The sequence below is a fragment of the Microcebus murinus genome, chromosome 23, assembly GCF_040939455.1.
Source record: "Microcebus murinus isolate Inina chromosome 23, M.murinus_Inina_mat1.0, whole genome shotgun sequence".
In the NCBI taxonomy this organism is placed as follows: Eukaryota; Metazoa; Chordata; class Mammalia; order Primates; family Cheirogaleidae; genus Microcebus; species Microcebus murinus.
In genome coordinates, this window is record NC_134126.1 from 35267444 (window position 1) to 35291026 (window position 23583).

The window sequence follows — 23583 nt, forward strand, 5'->3', positions numbered from 1 at the left end:
CAAAACTTCACCAGAGCTGTTGTGAGATTATTTATAATGTTACTCACTCCTCTTGAATGGACTATTTATACTTTCATCGCAGCAATATTAATGCTTTTCATTATAAAATTCTACCCAGGTCCCACTAGGAATATTATCTACCATACAGCATATGATATAGTATTAACTTTCCAACATGTGAAAAGTTCTGCATTAATTAACATATTTGTCCCTGTGCTTTTTTAGATAAGAAGGAGTGGACCTGCATTTGCCTCTAGTTTTCCACTGTACTGAAAGTCTCATTTGCTTGAAATATACTATATCCAGTAAATATTTTACTAGAAACTAGAAAGAGATCATTTAAAGCATATTAGAGCACCAACATCTGTTGTAGTGTATGCAGTAAATTGTGGAAGATGTTACCCTAATTTTTGGACACCTTTACAGTCAGTAAATCCTATAGCTTTCAAAAATGTGCACGGTGAAACAATCCTTGATGGCTCCATCTGCCATTCATTAACTCTTTAATATTAAAATGGAAAGGAGCATTTTAAATATATTATTAAAATAAAAATTTATCTTTTATAAAATCTCATTAATAAAATGATTTTAGTAAGGATTAGCATTGAATGGTTTTAAAATTCTGGCTGCCCATTCTCTGCTGTTATTCTCTCAAACAACATTTATTTCACTGTGCCATGTATTAGGATTCCTGAGATGAATAGTTTCAAGGAGCCTACAATCAAATGTTTGTTATGCATTTCTTATATTTGCATTAATAGTAAGATAATACTGCTTTAATACTAATAATAATGAGTGAGACTTGAGCTATATTACATCAGAGAACATAATTGAAAATTTTACTTCTACATATTTAAAAGTGAGTAGACTATTATTCTTTAGAATTTAAAAATAAGATAATCATGGTTTTTATAACCCATAAATTCTTAGCTATTATACATTGACTGGGCAGATCAATTTTTAGGTTCGATAGCCAATGTGAAAACTCAAAATATTTCCATCAATTTAATTATATTTGCATGTAGGAGAAAAAGACAATCTTACTATAAGATCTAAAGTTTAAAATAATAATACAGATATTAGTACTGATTATTATCAATAATTGTATCACATATTCTCTTATGAATACAGTAGCTTTATAAGCTACTATCAATTATATTTTCTTCTTCTAACACCATTTTTTCTTTCTATCAAACTTAGGAAGACAATTTTAGCAAAACAAAAAACAATCTAACAAGAATAAATCTTTAGTAAACTTTAAAAATTATAACTTATTCTTTACCTAATTTTGTTCAAAAGCCCTTTGATAAATAATCACATAAGCATATTATAAGCATTATGTGGATATATGTCATATTTTGTCCTTGTTGCTGATTGTTTCATGTATGTATTATTTCGTCATTGTTTAAACTGTATTTTGTGTTTCTTTTTTCCTTCCCTTGTGTCAGTCTCGAAAAATAGCATCACAAGTAAGTATGTTCTGTTTGTCTCCCTTTCCTCAAATGGTGTAATATATGGATTCAGAGGTATTGAAGAAAAAGAATATTAAAGATTGAATTCAGTATTTCAAATGAAATTAATCAAATAAACTGAAATGCTTTCTTTTCAAATAAGTATATTTATATTTCCCCGATCAGATTGCAAATTAATTTTACCTGTTTGTCTTCAAATTATGTTCATGTATTAATCCAATTTGGGCTTTTTTTCAGGTTATCAATATATCAATTACATAAAAGCTTTAGTTAACATTGAGAAACTAATGGACATAACATATTTAAAAGTCCAAAACCTCAGTTAGTTTTTTTAGTTTCTTAAATTTGTTTTTTGTACAGACAGAATTGTGCTGAATAACATATGCTCATCTTTCAAAATTTCAGAGCTAATATAAACTGAAGTTAAAGCACAAAAATCTATTCTTTGGTAAAATATTAAGATTGAACAAAATATGCTAACTATTCTTTTCTGGTATTTGCCATTGTAGAGATTCAATTCTAATGTGTATTATGTTTTCACAATTTTATACTAACTATGGTTAATGAAAGATATTTCAGTATGTTATTATGGATTTTAAAGTTATTTGAAAACTAGTTTTCTTTTGCTTTTCAAATGTTAGTTAAATCCATCACCTACGTACAGAAGGACCTGATACTCTTCTTAGTACATGCACTGATTAGACATAAACACTTATAACTTCCAGACTGATATATTTCAGAAGCTGTTTTACTTAACTGAGGTGTATAAGAATATTCTTGGGAATATTCTTGTATTGAGACTTCTCAAGACCTATTCTCTTAGCCAATTTCCAGCTATTAATACGTTATTAGCTGTAGTTGTTATGCTGTACACTAGGTCTACAGATCTTATTCATCTTATAACTGAAAGTTTGTATCTTGGATGAACATCTTCCCATTTCTATCATCCCCTGACCCCTGGTCACCCCCTTTTCACTCTTTTTCTATGAATTCAACAATTTTAGGGAAGGGAAACAACATGGATAAACCCGAACAACATCATGCAAAGTGAAATAAGCCAGACCCAGAAAGACAGATATTCTGTCTTTAGCCAGAATTTTTTTTTTTTTTTTTTTTGAGACAGAGTCTCGCTTTGTTGCCCAGGCTAGAGTGAGTGCCGTGGCATCAGCCTAGCTCACAGCAACCTCAAACTCCTGAGCTTAAGCAATCCTACTGCCTCAGCCTCCCAAGTAGCTGGGACTACAGGCACGTGCCACCATGCCCAGCTAATTTTTATATATATATATTAGTTGGCCAATTAATTTCTTTCTATTTTTTATAGTAGAGATGGGGTCTCGCTCAGGCTGGTTTTGAACTCTTGACCTTGAGCAATCCGCCCGCCTCGGCCTCCCAGAGTGCTAGGATTACAAGCATGAGCCACCACGCCCGGCCTTTAGCCAGAATTTTTTAAATGAGTAAACTTAGACAAGTTAACTTGACCAAAAGTAAAAACTTAGGCAGTGTTAGATCTGAGTTTAGAATTTATTACTATCTGACACTAGAGACTCTGTTTTTTGTTTGTTTGTTTTTTATTTCAGCATATTATGTGGCTACAAATGTTTGGGTTACATATATTGCCTTTGCCCCACCCGAGTCAGAGCTTCAAGTGTGTCCATCCCCTAGACGGTGCACACCGCACCCATTAAGTGTGAATATCCCCGTCTCCTCCTACCCCTCCCACCTGCCCGACACCTGATGACTCTGTTTTTAATCACTAGGTTTAACTATTGCAGCCTCTACCAATTTCTGGACACCTCTCTCTTTTCCCATATGCTTTGTTTGAGAATCAACATGGGAATTCAGACTTTAACCATAACCACAGGTTTACAAAGGTTAGGTTTATATTTTTTTGCTCTTTTTATACACATTGCCTCAGAACACTCATTGCTGAGTGTGGTTTCAACATTTACTTCTGTGTTGATGGATCACAAATTTGTGTTTTCAGCCCTAGCTGTCCTAATTTCTTAACATTAAAAACAAATGCATAATCTTTATCTACAGGATTCTGTCTGTCTTATTATATTCCAGAATTACAGATATTTATTGAGCAATAGGTACCACAGGCACCCATCTAGGTACTTGGAATGCATCAGTAAACAGATTTTTTCAGAAAGCTGAAATGAAAACTTCATGCCTATTCTTGGTGCATTTTGTATGTCAAAACTCTCTTCCGTTTAATATCCTGCATAGTGTAGCCAGATTAATGATCATTTTTCTTCACTCACACATGATGAAGAATCTATATAGTGTGTTTGATGCATACTATTTCAAGTCAAATTTCTTCTTGTTCAATTTTAAGCTAGTCTATACTCTAGCCATTCTTTATTGACCCCCTTGTCCTATTGCTGGTACAAATCATTTATCCAATTATTTTGCCAGGCCAGATGAGCACTGGGCTTGGCACAAGATGATCAAGGTTTAAATCTCAGCCTCCCCCCTTATAGCAGCTGATGTGAACTTGGGCTACCATTAATATGTAACAGAGTAAAGATTAAGTAGGGAACATATTGTTAGTTCAAAAGTTACAAAAAGGCAAAATGTGTGAAGTAAATATTTAATAGCTCAGAACTAATGGCAAGTAATTCTGCTGCAAAGTACATAAAGTAACATACATCTTATGTCATAGTTTGTTCTTCATTGGCTCATCGTTTTTGAGTAGATGACACTGCCTCAGAAAATATTCATGTCAATACACTTAATTTGTAAATAAAGTGTATAAAGTATTTCTGTAATGTAAATAAATGACTTGTAATATTAATCAAGCATAGATATGTTCACTAACTTCCAGTGCATTCTCACTTACACACCTGCACATGTGTGTGACACATACAATAGGAGTCTGAGCTCATCTGTTATTTTCTTTCACTTTCATGAAGATTTTACTCTTGAATCTTTTTCTTCCCTTATTTTATAATTCTTTTTCTAATATTTTCTAGCTCTACTGATTTTTAATCTTGCTCATTCTCAACCCCAGAAAAGCATTTCTTACTTTTATTATTTACTTATTTTAACTTAATAAGAGCCTCACTGGCACACAGTAACAAGAGGCTATTTAATGCCTCTATTTGATTTAATTTAACTACAGTCCTGGCTTTCTTCCATTTAACATCTTTTTTTTTTTTTTTTTTTTTTTTTTGAGACAGAGTCTCACTTTGTTGCCCAGGCTAGAGTGAGTGCCATGGCGTCAGCCTAGCTCATAGCAACCTCAAACTCCTGGGCTCAAGCAATCCTCCTGCCTCAGCCTCCCAAGTAGCTGGGACTACAGGCATGCGCCACCATGCCTGGCCAATTTTTTCTATATATATTAGTTGGCCAATTAACTTCTTTCTATTTATAGTAGAGATGGGGTCTCGCTCTTGCTCAGGCTGGTTTCGAACTCCTGACCTTGAGCAGTCCGCCCGCCTTGGCCTCCCAGAGTGCTAGGATTACAGACGTGAGCTACCACGCCCGACCCCATTTAACATCTTGAACTGTATGGAGAGCATTCTTCCATTGCCAAAGGAAGTAAATTAAGCCTTTAATCGCAGCTCCTTGTCAAATGGCTGGTGGAGTCAACAAGATAAGAACTGAATAGAAAATTATAACATTGACATAAGTCACCTAGATCTTCATAAGGCAGAAGTGATCCATTAGCAATGGTATATTTGGATCAGAATCTACCTACTAGAATCTACCTGTTTTAGGTAGATTCTTTACATAAGAATAAAAATATTTATATTTTACCAGGTCTTATATCATTGTTTCTGTTCTTTAATTAAGGCATTGAGTATAACATAGAAGTTTTCTTTTCCCAGACTCATTTATCCATTGGTTCTCAAATGCTGTAAAGGAGAAAGAGATTGAGAGTGTGTGTGTGTTGGAAATACGCGCGTATGTGTGTGTGTTGGAAATGTCTGGGCTGTGGCAGGGGAGGTGCTGTATTCGTATTGGAGTCACTGTACTAACTTTTGAAGGCATTATACATAGGATGGATGCAGGGGGTACACCAAGGAAGGAAGGAAAGCCCCCTGAACTCTTCCAGTAGGTTCTTGGTTTCGCAGCGGGAAAGAATTCAAGAGCAAGCCAACTAGCAACAGGAAGTTTATTGAGAGAGAGACAGACAGCAAATCCTACTCCATAAACAGAGTAGGGGTCCTCTCCCAAACAGGAAGGAGACCCCTTGTGAGGCAATGGTAACTTTCTTATGTGTTCACAAAACCCGTTAGGGAACCGCCATACATGTCAGGCTTTCTTAGTAACTTGCCCAGATGTGGAAGAGAAGGTTTTGTTGCGGCTAGGAAGCTGTAAGCAGTCAAAGATCAAAAATGGGTCAGACTCTGTTACAATTCACCCCTGATGTTTGACATATGACTAAAATGTGCCTTGTCTGATTTAACAGAATTCAAGCGTGTTTAAATAAGCCATTCTTGATGATCTATGACGCTTGTTGCCTGTGGTTAGTAGGAAGATGAAAGTTCTCTTGAATACCTTGTTCAAAAGCACAGTTTTGTGTATTTTGAAAAAGTGAAATGTGTATCTTGGTCACTTTTACTGATGTCTGGAATTCTGAAGGGGATATAGATTGTTTTGATGAGACTCGTATTATGGTTTTAATAAGTGTAAAGATATGTGTGATCTTTATTGTGTGAATCTATGAGGTGGCAGACTACCAGAGTTCTTTACCTTGGATACATAATTGTTGCTGCCATTGGCCGGACCAGAGAGCCAGACCACAGGCAAATTGCCCATGAGTCTGTAAAAATGTGCAAGTCGGGCCTAGTGTCATCTAGGGCATCCAATGCTGAAATGATTCTGGAGTTTGGCCAATTGTGGAGACTCTTGGAGCCTGTTTCTGTTCAAGGCTCTCCTCCTAAGAGATCAAAGGCAGCAGTTCTCCAGCAAGCTTCATCACACTTAATAATGATGCTGCTAACTCAGTTGATTCCAAGGGACTCCCTAGTTGGCCAAGAGATCATGTTTCTTAGTGGATCATACACACGTTTCAATATGAGGCACAAAGAGATAGGCCTGGGCTGAGACAAATGACACAGAGACATTCCCAAACTCCTGTCTCTAAATAACAGTTATTGAAATTCCCAATTGTTTAAATTGTTTAGATCTAAACAGAAGCTTAGAAGACTTAGCAACATGGGCGTCTCAGAGTATAAACTTGCTAGTAGGCAGAAGTTGTCCAGCTAATTTCTTTCTATTTTTAGTGGAGATGGGAGTCTCGCTCTTGGTCAGGCTGGTCTTGAATTCCTGAGCTCAGCCTCCCAGAGTGCTGAGATTACAGGCATGAGCCACCGCCCCTGGCCCAGCTTATTTATTGGATTCCAAATTCAGGATTTTTTCAGACTATGAGATTCTCTAGTCATTTCTGTGATTCTGAAAATAAGTTGAAAAGTCATCAAAATGCAATATAACTAGCTGTTTTGTATCTCTGCTTAGATCACAGACTACATGTACATATTAAACTGAGCCTGTAAAAATTGGTGAAACATCTTTCTGCAGATGATTATTTTTCTGTTACTAAGAAGTTTCGAGTGAACTCAAGGTCACTATCCATGGTTCATATATATTTAAATTTAGATGCTTTCTCAAGTATTCTTATAATTTAACTTGTGTTTAATGGAAAACATTAGATAGAATTTTTTTTGTATAAAATGTTAAGCTGACAATCTTCAGTGATTTCATTTTTCTTTTGCTTTCTTCTTTAGCAATAATACTCAATGTCTTTAATCATAAATCAGGTAGCACACTTTAGAGCATTATGAAGCCTATAAAACAATTCTTAAGGGAGTTATTAATCCCCATTACACTCAGTTTTAAACTACTAGGTGAATAAATTTATTTTAAAATATTACTTTGTTCTGTAGATCATTCAATAAACTCTAACATGAATAACTATTTGATAAAAAATTGAGAAGCAGTTGAATTGTCATTTTGATGTATGTGTATGAGAGTGTGGAAAAGAGTGTTTGATATATTTTGTGAATCTGACACTCTCTTTCTGAAAACCATAATGTAATCAAGCTGTTTTAGGCATGAGGAATATTTTTCATTTATTAAGCTTTCAGCTATCATTCAGGAGAAGAGACATTTTAGCCTTTTTTAAAAGTAATACTAAATTTGGTAAGTAATATAACTTTTAGAAAATGATAATATTTAAAATCTGTATGAAAATTTTTGGAGTAGCTATATGAATTTTTCATTTCCCTACTGAATTGTATATGTGTGTGTGTGTGTGTGTGTGTGTGTGTGTGTGTGTGTGTGTGTGTGTATACGCACATTCCAAGACACATTTCATATAAAATATGCGAGTATCTGTTTTGCTGACTCTTACAAACATTAGTATTGAATTTTGATATTTCAAGCTAATGATTATATTATGTCTCTGACAATAAAAATACAAAAAAGTAAGGTCCTCTAGTTATTCATAGAAACAGTACAGAATAATTCATTGAAAAAGTGCAGAATAAAAGACGTTCACTTTCACTTTAAAACTTTTTCTCTTCTTTAGATTCACTAACGTTTAACCAAGGAATCTTTATCCCCCTCCCCAAAAATTTGTTTTTAGCACCTTGATTTCTTTGGACATATAGATAGTGACAGAGAAAAAACTGTATCAAAAATATGAGTGATTCCCTCTCTTTTTTATACCCATTTTTTACATACCTTTCATGATTATTTCTTTTTCCCCACTCCCGTTTACCATCTTTTCATACCAGTTCAAAAACCATAGTATAAATTAATATCTATTGAGCATTTTCTGAGACAGACATTGTAGCGTGCACTTCTCATGTGTTCTCTCATCTATGTTCTTAGGAAAACCTGGTAGGCAAGTAACAATGTAATGATCATTTTTCAGATAGGGAAATGGGAATAATCTTAGAGAGTTTAAACTACATATACAAGAATACAAAGCTAGTAAGTGGTGTAACTATTATTTAAACCCCGGTCTATTTGTTGCTAAAATCCTTGCTTAAACCATTCTATCACTCTAAGTTCAAGAAAACATGCCACTACAAAGGCACCATTGTGTGTCCCAGCACTGTGCTGTTCCACTGGATCATGATGGCATATTCAAAACACAAGAAATTATGAGAGGAAGAAATTATATGAGGAAAGTATATTTATAATGGACTTCCTTTTATAACACACACACACACAAATGTTTTCTTTATATATTAATGTTACATGAATTTTCATAATTTTATGAGGTAGAAAGATGAGCTTATTATTTTCATTTTTTACAGAGATCATGCAGTTTCTTATAGGGACAGAGCTAGGAAACATCTGGAATCACACCCAAATTTGTGTACATTAATACACAAAAATTCAATATACTTTTTATTATATCATGTTGGAAGAATGGGAAAGTAGCGTGCAAATTCCAAACATGAAAGAACAATCCATGTTTGGGATTTGGATTTCTTAAAACGAATCTCTAAATTCTTGTTATTCCTTTTTTCTTTGAAGTGAACTTTACAAACAGATGCTACTTATTTTATGGAATTATTTTATAAAAGGACTTGCAATTCTTATGGGTTTTATGTATAAACCATAATATTTCCTTCCTTGAGGAATTCAAAACACTGATAAATAGGGTATTTAATATTGCTTAAAGAATGTAATCATAGGTTTCAGCTTGCTCATGTTTTAGATGTATACGTCGCATGAAGCCTGATACAATGACTAAAGAAAAGCATTCCAAATACAATGTGGATATAGAAGAGGAGTGAATCCCCACCATTCCTCTTAAAATATTTAATTACTTTATAGTACTGTGACTTGAATTATAAGTGACATTAGATGAACATAATATCTTGAGTATGTGGTCTGGTAATATTACTATTTCCACATATTTATAGACAATCAAACTATTACTCACAGGGACCTGTGACTAGAAAGAGAGACAAAGGATTGTGATTAAATTCTGCAAGCATCTAAATATGAATGAACTCACATTATTTTCATTTTTGCTACAAAGTACATGTAAACTACTGAATAAAGATTGGTATTGGAAGGGTGAGGTGGTAGGAGGGAAGTGGATGATGAGAACTACTTAATGGGTGCAATGTACATTATTTGGGTGCTGAATACCCTAAAAGCCTTGACTTCGATGCTACACAATCTACACATGTAACAAAATTGCATTTGTACCCCATAAATTTATAAAAATAAAAATACAATAAATAAAAGGCAAAAAAAAGATCGGTGGTACATATTACTGAAGAGTTTATGTATTTTACTTTCACAGAGGAGGATTTTCAGTATAGTATCAAGTAGGTGAGAATTGATTGTTAAGACTTTGTAAAAGTATCCATATTGCAAAATCATAGTATTAAAAACTTTTATTGTTTCTAACTTAAATTGGTATGATAGATAAAATATGATTTCTAAAAATTTTTAATCAAGTATTCTTTTATCATGAAGATATGAAGATGAAATAAAGTATTTTTGATATCACTCTGGTACAGTACTGTTTTGAAACAGTGATATAGATGAATATTTGAATTTTTGGTTGAATTTAAGTGTGAGATATTATCATAGCTTGCCACTGGGAATTGTTTCTAAGGCATTGACTGAGCCTCTATAATTTATATTCGCTTTAAAGGATCTTATTGGATCTAATTCCTGACCTTACTTAAATTGGTAATTTAAATTCTATTATTTTAAAAGCCAACAATACATGCATGTTGTAGCTGAAGTTCAAGCGTCCATCCATAGAAATGAAGCACAGCAGATTCATGGGTGCTGCTCTTAAGTACAATAGAATTCAGGAAGTTGTTTTTTCCCATGTGCATGTTTTTAGAAAGTGAGACTTTCTGTTTTGATCCATGGTGCATTTCATATGACTTCCTGGTATGAAAAGCAACAAAATTGAAACAGTAAACTTTTGCGTATTAAGGGCCTATGATCAAAGGAAAACTTCTTACTTTAAAAATCAGATTTAGTAGTAAAAGAGTGAGTTAAAATAGACTTTGCGACTTTGTTCATTGTTTTTCCCTCCTATGGAGAATGGCCTGGTTTAAGTTTTAGTTGTGATTCTATAATAATACATTTGTGAAACATTAATATTTACAATATATTTTAACTTAGAATACTTATAACAGTTTCTGAAATATGTTTTAATATTTTAATCAGAAGAATATTTTATGTGGTAAATATTGAATGCATGAGTTAAAATTGATTTTTGTTTTCTTCTGGGATATATGAGGGAATAAAAAAATCATATTTTAAAAAGTTCATTCCAATACCATCTTTAGAAAGAGCAATCAATAATTTAAAAACCTTTAAAAATATAAATAATTCCAAAAATATAACAATTATTATAATAATTTTTAAATTTAATATGAAATACCTGTATTAGATTTGAAAACTCCATTACTTGGACTTTATTTCAAAAAATAACTAGTTTTTTTGATGTGTCAAATAACTATATGCTAGTAGTCATTTATGATAAGAAAGCCCTTATGCACAAAAAGTTAAATCCTTTCATAAAAAATTGTATTAGAGGATGCATATATTTTATCTGGTTCTTATATAAGTTCAAGAAAATATATTTTCTGATAATATTTTTAGCAATAAAAATTAGAGTCAAAGATTATGATTTTGCTCTTTCTGTGAAAACTCTCATGAGTAGATACATAACTATGCCAAGGTAATAGCAAATGAATATTATTTCAACTCCAGGCCATGATTATTCCTAAAATATCTAATTATCAATATCCCTTTCCTTTAAAGTCTCAGATATCCATCAGCGTCGAAGAGTGGGAAGACACCAGAGACTCCAAAGAGCAAGGGCACCACCGCAGCAACCACCGCAACTCCACGTCTAGCGACCAGTCCGACCACCCCCTGTTGCGGAGAAAGAGCATGCAGTGGGCCCGAAGACTGAGCCGAAAAGGTCCAAAACACTCTGGTAAAACAGCTGAAAAAATAACCCAGCAGCGACTGAACCTCTACAGGAGGTCAGAGAGACAAGAGCTTGCTGAACTTGTGAAAAATAGAATGAAACACTTGGGTCTTTCTACAGTGGGATATGGTATGCTCTTTAAAACTACTGTGCATGTGGACTTGTGATTTCTTGCCATTGGTAGTTACATAGATAGTTGGCTGTAATTTGTAAAGAATTACATTTTCTCCACAGGTCAGTTTGTGGAAACTAGCGACAGATCTAATCTCCTACAGAAAGTTTAAATGATAATAATAAAATAAAGTGCTAAAAATTTTAAGCATTTACTTAGTCTGCTAGGCACTGTGCTGAACCCATAACATGAATTATCTTAATTTCAATTTTTGCAAAAACTCCAAGCCCTTTGTTTCTATTTTAGAGGTAAAGAAACTTAAGTTTTTTAGGTAAGAAACTTGCTAATTAGCTTGTTTACAACAGAGCTGAGATTTACGCCCAGGTCTGTCCAGCTCCAAAGTCTCCCTCACCCCCACACACACACACTCACACACATCGACAAACGTCTTATTCTAGGGTCTGAAATAGAACGAATCTGAGGCATTGGCAAGTAACCAGTTGTATCAGCCATAGATGAACCAAAATATTCTCATAAAATATGTTTAGTTTCCCATGATTCAGAAACAAAATGTCTGGAAAAGCTTTAATTTTGAAGCTCAAAGTAGTGTTTTATCTCATAAAGTACAGATCTGTCTCAATGATTATAAGGCTCCTATGTTGATCTGTGATTGCCATAGAGACCATACAGACACAACTCAGGTAAATAATGCAGAGATAACTTTAAAATATATCATTTATCACTTTATGAATTTTATTTTAAAAAGAAATTTGGTCAACTCATAGGAAAACAAAAAAATAAATAGGTATTTTGTTTCAATTACTTGGGTAAACCAGGACCTAAGATGGTGTCAGTATCATGCAGATTAAGAATAAAATAGAATGCATTTCATATTTACCCCACCTCATCTTTATTAGTAAAGTCTCAACTTGAGACAAAGTTCATAGGAAGAAATTTTCATCATTGAATTAAAGGTTAGGAGAAGTTGCCTGTGTTTCTTGGAATAAGAAAAATAGCATATTTACTGCAAACTGTTCTATGCTATGCACAAACTGTTACATGCTATGTGTGCTACTTCAGGAACTGTGCTAGGTGCTTTATTTATATTTTTTCATATGCTTTATAACCCTGATTAGATAGGTATTTCATTTTACCCTTCAGAAATTTGACTTTCAGAGGTTAAAGACTTTGCTCAAGAACATAGAGTTAAAATGTGTTGGAGTCAGGATTCCATATGTAGTTGAAATTCATAATAATATTTCAATAACTTAAATGTAATCTAGATTCACCTGTGACCAGTGATTTTAATATAATCACACTTAATGTCTTACATGAAGAAGCAAATTAAAAGAAAAAAATAATCATTTTACAAATTCACTAATAGCTATCTGCCAGTTTAATGACACTAAGTATGATAATATTTCTTATAGGATTATGGTCCTCTATGTGTACATTTTTGTTAGTTGTTATTTAGCCATTTTTTCTTTAAGTAAAAGGTTCTAGTAAATGATTGTTTACCCAAGTTCCAGTTGCTTCTCATGAACATTAAAACCCCTGGGTGGTCCTGTAAGAAGTATGGCAGATAAGTTTGACTCTTACAGACACAAAAATGCATAAGTTGACTGCATGGGAGAATCATCAGAAATCATATTATGTTTTTCATAAAGAAACGTCTGTCAGGTACCTTGAATTTAGTTATTCTCTAGGATTTTTTAATTTAATTGATACACTATTACAGAAAGGAAGAACAGATTCTGTTCACTTTTTTCTTTCCTTATTTCTTCTTCTCTCTCTCTTCATTCTATCCATCTATCTAGCCATAGATCCATCAATCCATTCCAAAACCATGTATTAGACACCTCTAATAACATAGTGACTATTAAAACAAGATTTGGAATCTAACACATCTTGAGCTTCTGGACCCCTCTACTTATTCCTAACTCATAACAATTCATCCATTCAACAGATATTATTGGGTTGCTGTCAGTTCTAGGCACGTCAGATGTCTAAGACCTTTGCATTTATAGAACTCATATTCTATAATAGATTTCTTGAATTATTTAACCTCTCTGAGCCTATTTTCTTATCTGAGAAATGGAAGTAATAATACCTATATTGTAGGTTTGTTGTGAATGACAAATGGGATAATAAGAAAGTGCTTATCCCAGAGTGTCATTCAATTCATACTACAGATATAATGCATATCTGTTTGAGTATTTTATGTATATCTATACTTTATACATAAAAAAGTAAGATTTTTTTGCCCATATCCAAATAAACTCCACAAATTTTGCATCCTTTGCCGTGGCCCGTTTGCAGGACAAGGGATGAACACAAAACATAAAAGAAAGACACGGACACACACAAAGACAGTACAAGACTTGAGTGCCCAATGCACTGGTCAGTTTATTTTTATACTCTAAAAAAATCAAAGTTACTTCCTTATACGTGACTACCCAGGCATTACAGCAATGGCCATAAATTCTGGAACATGTAGCCTACGGACACAGATGTCCCCTGACTCAAGGTTTCTAGGTGGTTGCTCTAGGCGCCAGGCATAGATCACAGGCCAAGATTAGCAAGGTTGGGCAAGGCAGCCACAGTTCCTCTAGGCTAGCCCCCAGCCGCTGTGCTAGTCTTAGGTTGTTCCTCCCTGAGGAATCTTACCCATCATTGACTAACCAGCCATCTTACGGGGCTAAGCAGCAATCCTAGGTACAATGTGTTTATGGTGTGGCCTTCAGACCCCTACTGCCGTGGGGCTGGGCAGCTCTTGCTTACTTGCGGAAACTCAGGTCCTCTGTTATGCCTCGAGGCAGCAACCTTGTTTGTCACAAGGACCTGTCCAGAACACATTACTCTCAAACGCTCTGGGCAGCACGCGTACATTACTCACTAATTTAATTCTTAAACCAGGAAAGTATAATGTCAGTCCCCAACATCCTTGACAGCAATATTATCTCCACTGAGGATGAATGCTTTAAAGCTATTATTGTTTTGCATATTGATTGATGTTGGGTCTGTTTGGGTTCCTAGACTTTCTATTGTGTTGTAATGAGCTGTCTTCCTATTCAGGCAGAAGTGTCCGCTGTTTTAATTACAGAGGCTTTATAGTAATAAAATAATGTTTTAATATCTGATAGAGCTACAAACTCCTGAAGTCTTCTTTGTCAGTATTTTCCTAACTATTTTTTAATGTTTCTTCTTTCAAATTAATTTTATAAATTAGTTGTTTGCTCCAGATAAAAGAAAGGATTCTTTTCCTGAACTTTTGATTCTGTTACTTCCTGGCTCCCTCAAAATCAAATTCAGTTTCATATAACCTTGACTTCCAAATATTCATATGAAGGGAAGTTAAGAGAGTCCACTTATTTTATTATTTAAATTTTTATCTTGCCTATCACAAAATAGTTATAAGTTTTTGAGAGGTAATAAAAATCATTTTAAACAGAGGTTAATTAAATAGAATTACTCTTTTTCTCTCATCTCTAATCACTTTCCACCCCTCCCCTAAAATTTAAGTAAAAATCTTTAATTTAATGCAGTTATTTGAGGATTGCTGTATCTCTACTGGCATGATATTTATTCTTACATTTTGTATGAAACTGCAAAATCTAGTTCTTCCTGCAGGATCCACTCTTGTCTACAACTGAAATGGCTAGACCAGCACTATGGCTCTAGAACAGGATATTTGAGAGTATTCTCACAGTCTAAAAACTGTATCCTTAGGTGGAATTATGTTTATTGAAATATTTATCCACATGGCTTTATATTTACATCTTATGATAACTTTGAAATATACAAAATCGGCACTCCAAAGCTGTTTGCCTTTCTTTTTTCAAATGCCCTATATAATGCCAAGTCATCTTTCTAATCGTGTAGCCTGAAGATGTCTTTAGAGTGAATTAACAAAGGTGGCTTGCACCTCTAATCCGAGCACTCTGGGAGGCCGAGGCAGATAGATCATTTGAGCTCAGGAGTTCAAGACCAGCCTGAGCAAAAGTGAGTCCCCATCTCTACCAAAAACAGAAAAAATTAGCCGGGCATGGTGGCGCATGCCTGTAGTCCCAGCTACTCGGGAGGCTGAGGCAGAAGGATCACTTGAGCCCAGGAGTTGGATGTTGCTGTGAGCTAGGCTGACGCCACGGCACTCTAGCACCCTGGCGACAGAGTGAGACTCTGTCTCAAAAAAAAAAAAATTTAAAAGGGCACTGCCGTTTATTTTACAAATACATATTGTTTTCAAAGAAAAACAAATGATTCGGTAGTATGCTTCCCTTCAAACTTTTTGTTAAATTCTATTCCACAGGATTCTTTGCATTCTGCAAAAGCATTATAATGGCTTATATCAGATGTATCATGTTGTAAAGTCAAACATATTTAGGATCTTCAAGCTTTTCAGACACATGGTTTTCATGTTTTCTAAACACAATGTAATTAGATTATTTTCAAAGAATTTTATGTATGAATATTCCTTTCAAGGGTAGCTATCTATAACCAGAATTATTTTTTTGTAATTGATAAGGAATTATTAATAAACCAAGTAAAGATCTTGTCTAGCCATTTCTTTAATAGAAATACGTTTTCGGTATAATATCTTAGAGGGCAGAATATAACTGTGGTTGTTCTGAACAGAATTAGGTACTTTATTTGTATCATCTATTGGAGCAAAAAGCAAAAACCTGTCAGATATTATCAATGACAATAATTTGAAAATAGCCAAACTTATGCACACAACCATGCTGCATACAGAAGTATAGCAAATTCTCTTTGACATTTATAAGCTTTAACTTAAGCTGTTCTGCAATAATTCTGATAATCTTCTGTAAGTAGTATGGCAAACTTGACATTTATTTATCTTCTAGATGAAATGAATGACCATCAGAGTACACTCTCCTACATCCTGATTAACCCATCTCCAGATACCAGAATAGAGGTGAACGATGTTGTGTAAGTTGATCTCATATCTCACATAAGGCATATATTTTTAGAAAACTACTTATTTAGTTTTATATTTTTATTTCTACCATTTTACCCTCTTATCTTTTGTCACATAAGTGCTTAAAAGTCTATGTGTAATTTTTCATAAATGAATGCATTTGATATTTTGTGCATAGTAATATAAAAAATGTAGAATTGTTTAAAAGAAGGAGTGTAAGACAAGCAAATAATAGCATGAATTTTGTATTTTGTGAGATAATATACATTCGGTGAAATACAAAAAAAATATGTGAAGTAATAAGAGAAAAACTCAAAGAAACAAACCTATAATATCCCACGGTGTCTACTTCTAAATTCCCTAAAAGCCAAAGTAAAATAGGTCAAAACATCTATTAGAAAAAGGTCTATGGGAATAATTTGATTCATTGAAAAATATGTATTGAGCATGTAAAATTGTAATAGCACTGCCCTAAAATAAAATAGAGATGACTAAGACATTTTCCCTGTCTTTAAAGTCTGTATATTCTAATTAATAAAATAAAATGTATACATAAAACATTTAATAACAATATATAATATGACTTTGTAACTAATGTAATAAATTTAGTATCAGTTGAGTGAGATAAACAGTGCTTTTTAAAATTCACAGAGGGGCCGGGCGCGGTGGCTCACGCCTGTAATCCTAGCACTCTAGGAGGCCGAGGTGGGCGGATTGCTCGAGGTCAGGAGTTCGAAGCCAGCCTGAGCAAGAGCGAGACCCCCGTCTCTACTATAAATAGAAAGAAATTAATTGGCCAACTAATATATATAGAAAAAATTACCCGGGCATGGTGGCACATGCCTGTAGTCCCAGCTACTCGGGAGGTTGAGGCAGCAGGATTGCTTGAGCCCAGGAGTTGGAGGTTGCTGTGAGCTAGGCTGACGCCACGGCACTCACTCTAGCTTGGGCAACAAAGCGAGACTCTTTCTCAAAATAAAATAAAATAAAATAAAATTCACAGAGGCAGACATAATTGTGAATTGAAGTGATTATAAAGAATGTAAGACTTAAACTAGATTCTGAAGGGGGGACAGAGTTTGTGTTGGTGGAGCGCAAAGGAGATCCTAGAACAGGAAAAATGGCTTGAGAAACGCACTACATAAGAATTGCATAAAGTGCTCGAGTTGACAGTTTTCCTGGAGTAGAAGCTTTGTATTTGTAGTATTTCTGTTGGTAAGTGAACATGATATTGAGAACATAAATTGCACCTGCCTTTGAAAGGGCTCTACATGACAAAATGAGTTTGAAATTTAGCCTTATAGATGATGAACAACACTTAGACCTATATGAGCAAGTAATAGCAAGATTTTAGAAAGGGCACTTTGGCAGTTGTTGGTGTAGGCCTAGGAAAGAAATGTCTAACAGTAATATGCTTTTACATGTATGACCTCATCCTGGACTAGATAAAGGGTTGCTTACCCAAGGTAGCTAACTCCAGGTTTATATTACTGCCACAAAACAAATGCCAAAGATTCAAAAGTCTCAATGGGTGTTCGGATATGAATAAAGAAGAAAAAAATATGAATATAGAAGAAGTAGAATAATGAATATTGTACTTTTGAGCAGTGTTTGGTTTTAGGGCAGAAACAGCAATGTGTTTCAAAAACTTATCAGGAAAAGACAGAAGCAGTAGTAATTTTGACCCAAAATAAGTGTGAAAAGATTCCTAAAATGGGCGTAAGATAGTAATGTTTTATTTCACCATCTGATAATACTGTTTAGAATATAGGGGCATTAAGGAATCAGATGAAGGATAATTTAAGCTAGTAGAATTCGTAAGGCATTGTCAACAATTGTGTGCAATGGTGATGCTGAATTTATGGAGGACCTTAGAAGAACAAATCTTATTTATGATGCACCTGGTTTCTAATTTCCCATCATGGAGCCTTCATGTAGTGTATTATTATAATAAAACAAAGCTATTTTTTCCCTAGCATCTATATTTACACATGTCATCTCTCCTCTAGACCCATAAATTCAAGCAATTTTTATTAATTCTCCAATCTACCCCTATTAATCCAGTCTTCTTATACCTCTTTTTCAAATAATTATAATTGCATTAATTATATAGAATTTGTTCAGTTATGCTTACCTTATTTTTATCTTATATGTTTCTTGAACCTACCAAAATTATTTCCCATAACTATTTTTTGACAAAAGGTTCAAAATCTTGTTAACCTTTTGAGTCGGTGAGTATGTCCTTCCATCACATATGTGTTTACAATTTCAAATAATTTTCAGTCTTTTAAACTTATGAATGAAATATGTTATTATAATGTGTATAGGTAAAATAGATTTTCAGAGAATTTTCTGCTTTTTGGATACTCTTATTTTTTATTAATTTTAAGCTAAAACATCAGCTTGACTGCTATTAAAAAATAAAAAGGTTTTAATCACATCATTATATTGATCTGTATTTGTGGCATTGAAGTAATTAAATTTCAGTAGAGCTGGAGTAATGATAAATTATCATGGAAAAAAGCCTATCATGACAAGTAGTATATAAAAACACAGTTGAAAAAATTTGCTTTATTGGACACATAGGTTTAGTAGTAACAATATTAAGGAACAGAACTTTTGCCACTGCATCAATTAATTTAGGGGATAATGGACTATACTGGTACCTTTTATGTTTTTCTAAAAATTTACTTTCAAAAGTCCATTTTAAATAAAGCAGAAACATTAATTTGATTCAAAGAGCAATAAATCACTAGATGATATGGTATTAAAAAGCTTTATGTGCACTATTAAGTTTTCCTCATAGATCTACAATGATATTAATATTTAAAGTAATTATAAAGCAGTGTGTGTAGATAACGAAATCCAGTTAATAGAGCCAAGGACACTAATCTCAGCCTTTATTTGATCAAAGAAAATAGACTATAGTGTTTGTAATTGCCTTTTCTTATTTTCATTATGTAATATTGAAATATTATAATATTTAATGATTAGTTTCCCTTTAGTATTTTTCTTCTAAAGAAGGCTTTTTATTGCTGTTTCAATTTCAGTTCTTGATATTGGTCTGTTCAGGAATTCTATTTCTTCCTAGTTTCTCTTTAGTTTTTAAGAGGAAAAGTACAGTATTAGAGTTTTCACCCTTAAATTACTTTTTCCATTCATTTTATGTACTTCCTCCTAAAATTATTATAGAAGTATGAAATACTACTTTCATTTGCACCTGTAACAAGACTTTGTTAGAATGCTGCATTGCATATATTTACTTTCCTTCTCTCCCCTTCAAACCTTCAGTGGCTTCCCACCACCTTTGGAGCAGAAATGGAAACTACTAATCCTGGAACTTAAGGTCCTTCATTACCTGTTTGTTACCTTTGTTTCTTGCTTTACCTATCTCTATTTTCTGTTCTAAACAGTCTTCTAAAGTTAAACTCATTTCCAATCATGTCAGGAACATCTCTCTGCTGTGCCCCCAATTGTCCAAGTCTGGGATCACCTCCTGCTTCTCTACTCTCAAGCCTGGAGAGATAAGTTCATCCCAGCTCCCTCAATAAAGCATTCTCTAATTCTCTCTGTGGTTCTTTTTTTTTTTTTTTCTTTCTGTAACTTTTGGAATGTCTTTTTCTTTATATCTGCTTCATAAATTGTACTCTAATCTTCTGCAGATTGTGGGTCAGGTATTGTGATTTTTTGTATTCCCAGGTGTGCACAGTGTCCTGCAGGTGCTCAAGAAGTGGGTGCTGCAGATACACAGGCTTACCTCGTCAGGACTGCAGGTTCAGTTCCAGATCACCACAATATAGTAAATATTGCAGTGAAGTGAATCACATGAATTTTTTGGCTTCCCAGTACATATGAAAGTTACTTTTATAATATACCGTCATCTACAAATGTACAATAGCATTACATCTAAAAAGACAATGTACATATCTTATTTAAAAAGTACATTATTGCAATCATCTGAGCCTTCAGGGACTTGTAATCTTTTTGTTGACGGAGGATCTTGCTTCATTATTGATGGCTGGTTTGTGATCAAGGTGGTGACTGCTGAAGGTTGGGGTGGCTGTAGAAATCCTTTTTTTTTTTTTTCTTTTTTGGAGATCAAGTCTCACTTTGTTGCCCGGGCTAGAGTGCCGTGGCATCAGCCTAGCTCACAGCAACCTCAAACTCCTGGGCTCAAGCGATCCTTCTGCCTCAGCCTCCTGAGTAGCTGGGATTACAGGCATGCACCACCACACCTGGCTAATTTTTTCTATATATTTTTAGTTGGCCAATTAATTTCTATTTTTAGTAGAGATGGGGTCTCGCTCTTGCTCAGGCTGGTTTTGAACTCCTGAGAGTGAGCGATCCGCCCACCTCAGTCTCCCAGAGTGGTAGGTTTACAGGTATGAGCCTCTGCACCCAGCTCTGGAAATCTCTTAAATAAGAAAACAGTGAAGTTTGTCACATTGATTGACTCTTCCTTTCATGAAAGATTTTTTTGAAGTGTGCAATGCTGTTTGATAGCATTTTACCCATAGTAGAATTTCTTTCAAAATTTGAGTCAGTCCTCTCAAACCTAGCTGCTGCTTTATAAACTAAGTTTATGTAATATTGTAAACCCTTTGTTGTCATTTCAACAACATTCACAGCATCTTCACTGGGAGTAGATTACATGTGAAGAAACTACTTTCTTTGTTCATCCATAAGAAGCAACTCCTCATCTATTCAAGTTTTATAATGAGATTGCAACAATTTAGTCATATCTTCAGGCTCCAATTCTAACTCAAGTTCCATAGTTATTTCACCCCATCTGGAGTTACTTCCTCCACTGAACTCTTGAACCCCTCAAAGTCATCCATGAGTGTTGGAATCAGCTTCTTCTAAACTCCTGCTAATGTTGATATTTTGACCTCCCATGAATTACAAATGCTTTTAATGGCATCTAGAATGGTGAATCCTTTCCAGATAGTTTTCAGTTTACTTTGCTAATATCCATCAGAGGAATCACTATCTATGAAAGTTACAGCCTTACAAATGTATTTCTTAAATAATAAGGCTTGAAAGTGGAAATTACTCCTTGATCCATAGGCTGCAGAATGGATTTTGTGTTAGCAGGCACGATAACAACGTTCATCTATCTCCTTGTACAGCTCCATTAAAGCTCTTGGGTGACCAGGTACGTTGCCAATGAGTAGTAACATTTTGAAAGAATCTTTTTATCCCCTAGCAGTTCTCAAGAATGATCCTAAAATATTCAGTAAACCATACTATAAACAGATGTACTTTCATCTAGACTTTGTTGTTCCACTGATAGAGCACAGGCAGAGTAGATTTAACATGGATTCTTAAAAACTATAGGATTTTCTGAATGGTAAATACTCATTTCCCATTCAGGTTTAAGCTTCAGCTAAAAGTCACCAGCTACATGAACCTCTACCAAAAGAATCGGCCTGTCCTTTGAAGGCAGACATTGACTTCTCTCTAGCTATGAAAGTCCTAGATGACATCTTCTTCCAATAGAAGTCTGTTTAATCTACTTTGGAAATCTGTTGCTTACTGTAGCTGCCTTCATCAATGATCTTAGCTAAATTATCTGGATAACTTGCTGCAGTTTCTGTATCAGTACTTGCTGCTTCACTTTGCATTTTTATGTTATGGAAATGACTTCTTTCATTAATCCTTATTAACTAACCTCTGCTAGCTTGCTGCTTTTCTTCCACAGCTTCCTCATCTGTCTCAGTCTTCACAGAATTGAAGAGAATTAGGATCTTGCTCTGGATTAGGTTTTGGTTTAAGGGAATGTTGTGGCTGGTTTGATGTTCTATCCAGACCACTATAACTTTCTTTGTATCAGTAATAACATTGTTTCACTTTCTTATCATTTGAGTGTGTACTTACCTAGCACTTTTAATTTCCTTCAGAACTTTTCCTTTGCATTAACAACTTGGCTAACTAGCACAAGAGACCTAGTTTCTGATCTATCTTGGCTTTTAACATGCTTAATCACTTTTAGTTTTTGATTTGATGTGAGAGACATGCAACTCTTCCTTTCATTTGAACACTTAGAGACACTATAGGGTTGGTTATTAATGGGCCTAATTCAATATTGTTGTGTCTCAGAGAATAGGGAAGCTCAAGGAGAAAGAGAGAGACAGGGGAAAAGCCAGTCTGTGGAGCAGTCAGAACATACACATTTATCATTTAAGTTTGCCATCTCACATGGGTTCAATAAGTGGCACCCCAAAACAATTGTGATCGTAACACCAGAGATCACTGATCACAGATCACCCTTACAGATACGATAATAAATAAAAAGTTAAAAATACTTCAGGAATCACCAAAATGTGACTTTGTGAAACACACAATGAGCACATGCTATTGGAAAAACGGTGCTGATAAACTTGCTCAATGCGTGGGCGCCACAACCCTTCCATTTATTAAAAAACACAATTATCTGTGAAGCACAATAAAGTGAAACACAGTGAAACTACCAGACATCATTTGACAGTCAGAAGTAAAGTTTCTCTCTTGTTTTTTTATTTACTTTTATTATGGCGTTACTTGAGCTGGTCTTACACTCCTGGGCTCAAGCGATCCTCCCACTTCAGCCTCATGACTTGCTGGGATTGAAGGCACACACCACAGTGCTCAAAAATTCTCTCTTAAAACAAATTCTAACATTAATGAATTATTTGAGTTTGGCAGATGAATATTTCTCTATCTACTAGTATAATTAAGAATTAATTTTTATACTTCAGTGTTATCACTTACTATACCATAACCGACCTGAACTTTAAATGAATCATTTTCCAGCTAATTAAAACATTATCTATGCATAATATTCACCGTAACATTTATTAAATTATTAATTTCATAAAGTCATAAAATATTTAAATTAAAAAGACTAGAAGGTTACTTACATCAAATAGGTTACTTACATCAAATTTATAATTTTATGAATGATAAAAATAAGATTAAGAACATTTAAGTAATGGAAAAATCATGGCTAAAATGTAGTTCTCTCTAATAGAAAAATGGCCAAAGTAAGAAATGATAAAGCTACAAAATACTAAAATCATAAAACTTTGATAAGATGAAGGTGCTGAAATAGATCACAACTGAAAAATAATGAAGCTTGATTCAT

General features: G+C 34.2%; 1 protein-coding gene across 6 annotated transcripts in view; it reads left to right on the top strand.

The window, feature by feature from the left end:
- KCNT2 (potassium sodium-activated channel subfamily T member 2) overlaps nt 1–23583 on the top strand; it is a 323447-nt gene that overhangs the window by 297121 nt on the left and 2743 nt on the right. For 4 of the 6 annotated variants that reach the window (XM_075996993.1, XM_012743496.3, XM_075996994.1 and 1 more), the window contains 3 exons: nt 1449–1469; nt 11238–11538; nt 16387–16471. In XM_075996993.1, coding sequence (XP_075853108.1) covers nt 1449–1469; nt 11238–11538; nt 16387–16471 — 407 coding nt within the window. The remainder of the gene's footprint in view (nt 1–1448; nt 1470–11237; nt 11539–16386; nt 16472–23583) is intronic. The other 2 variants (XM_012743486.3, XM_012743505.3) reach the window with 1 other exon arrangement.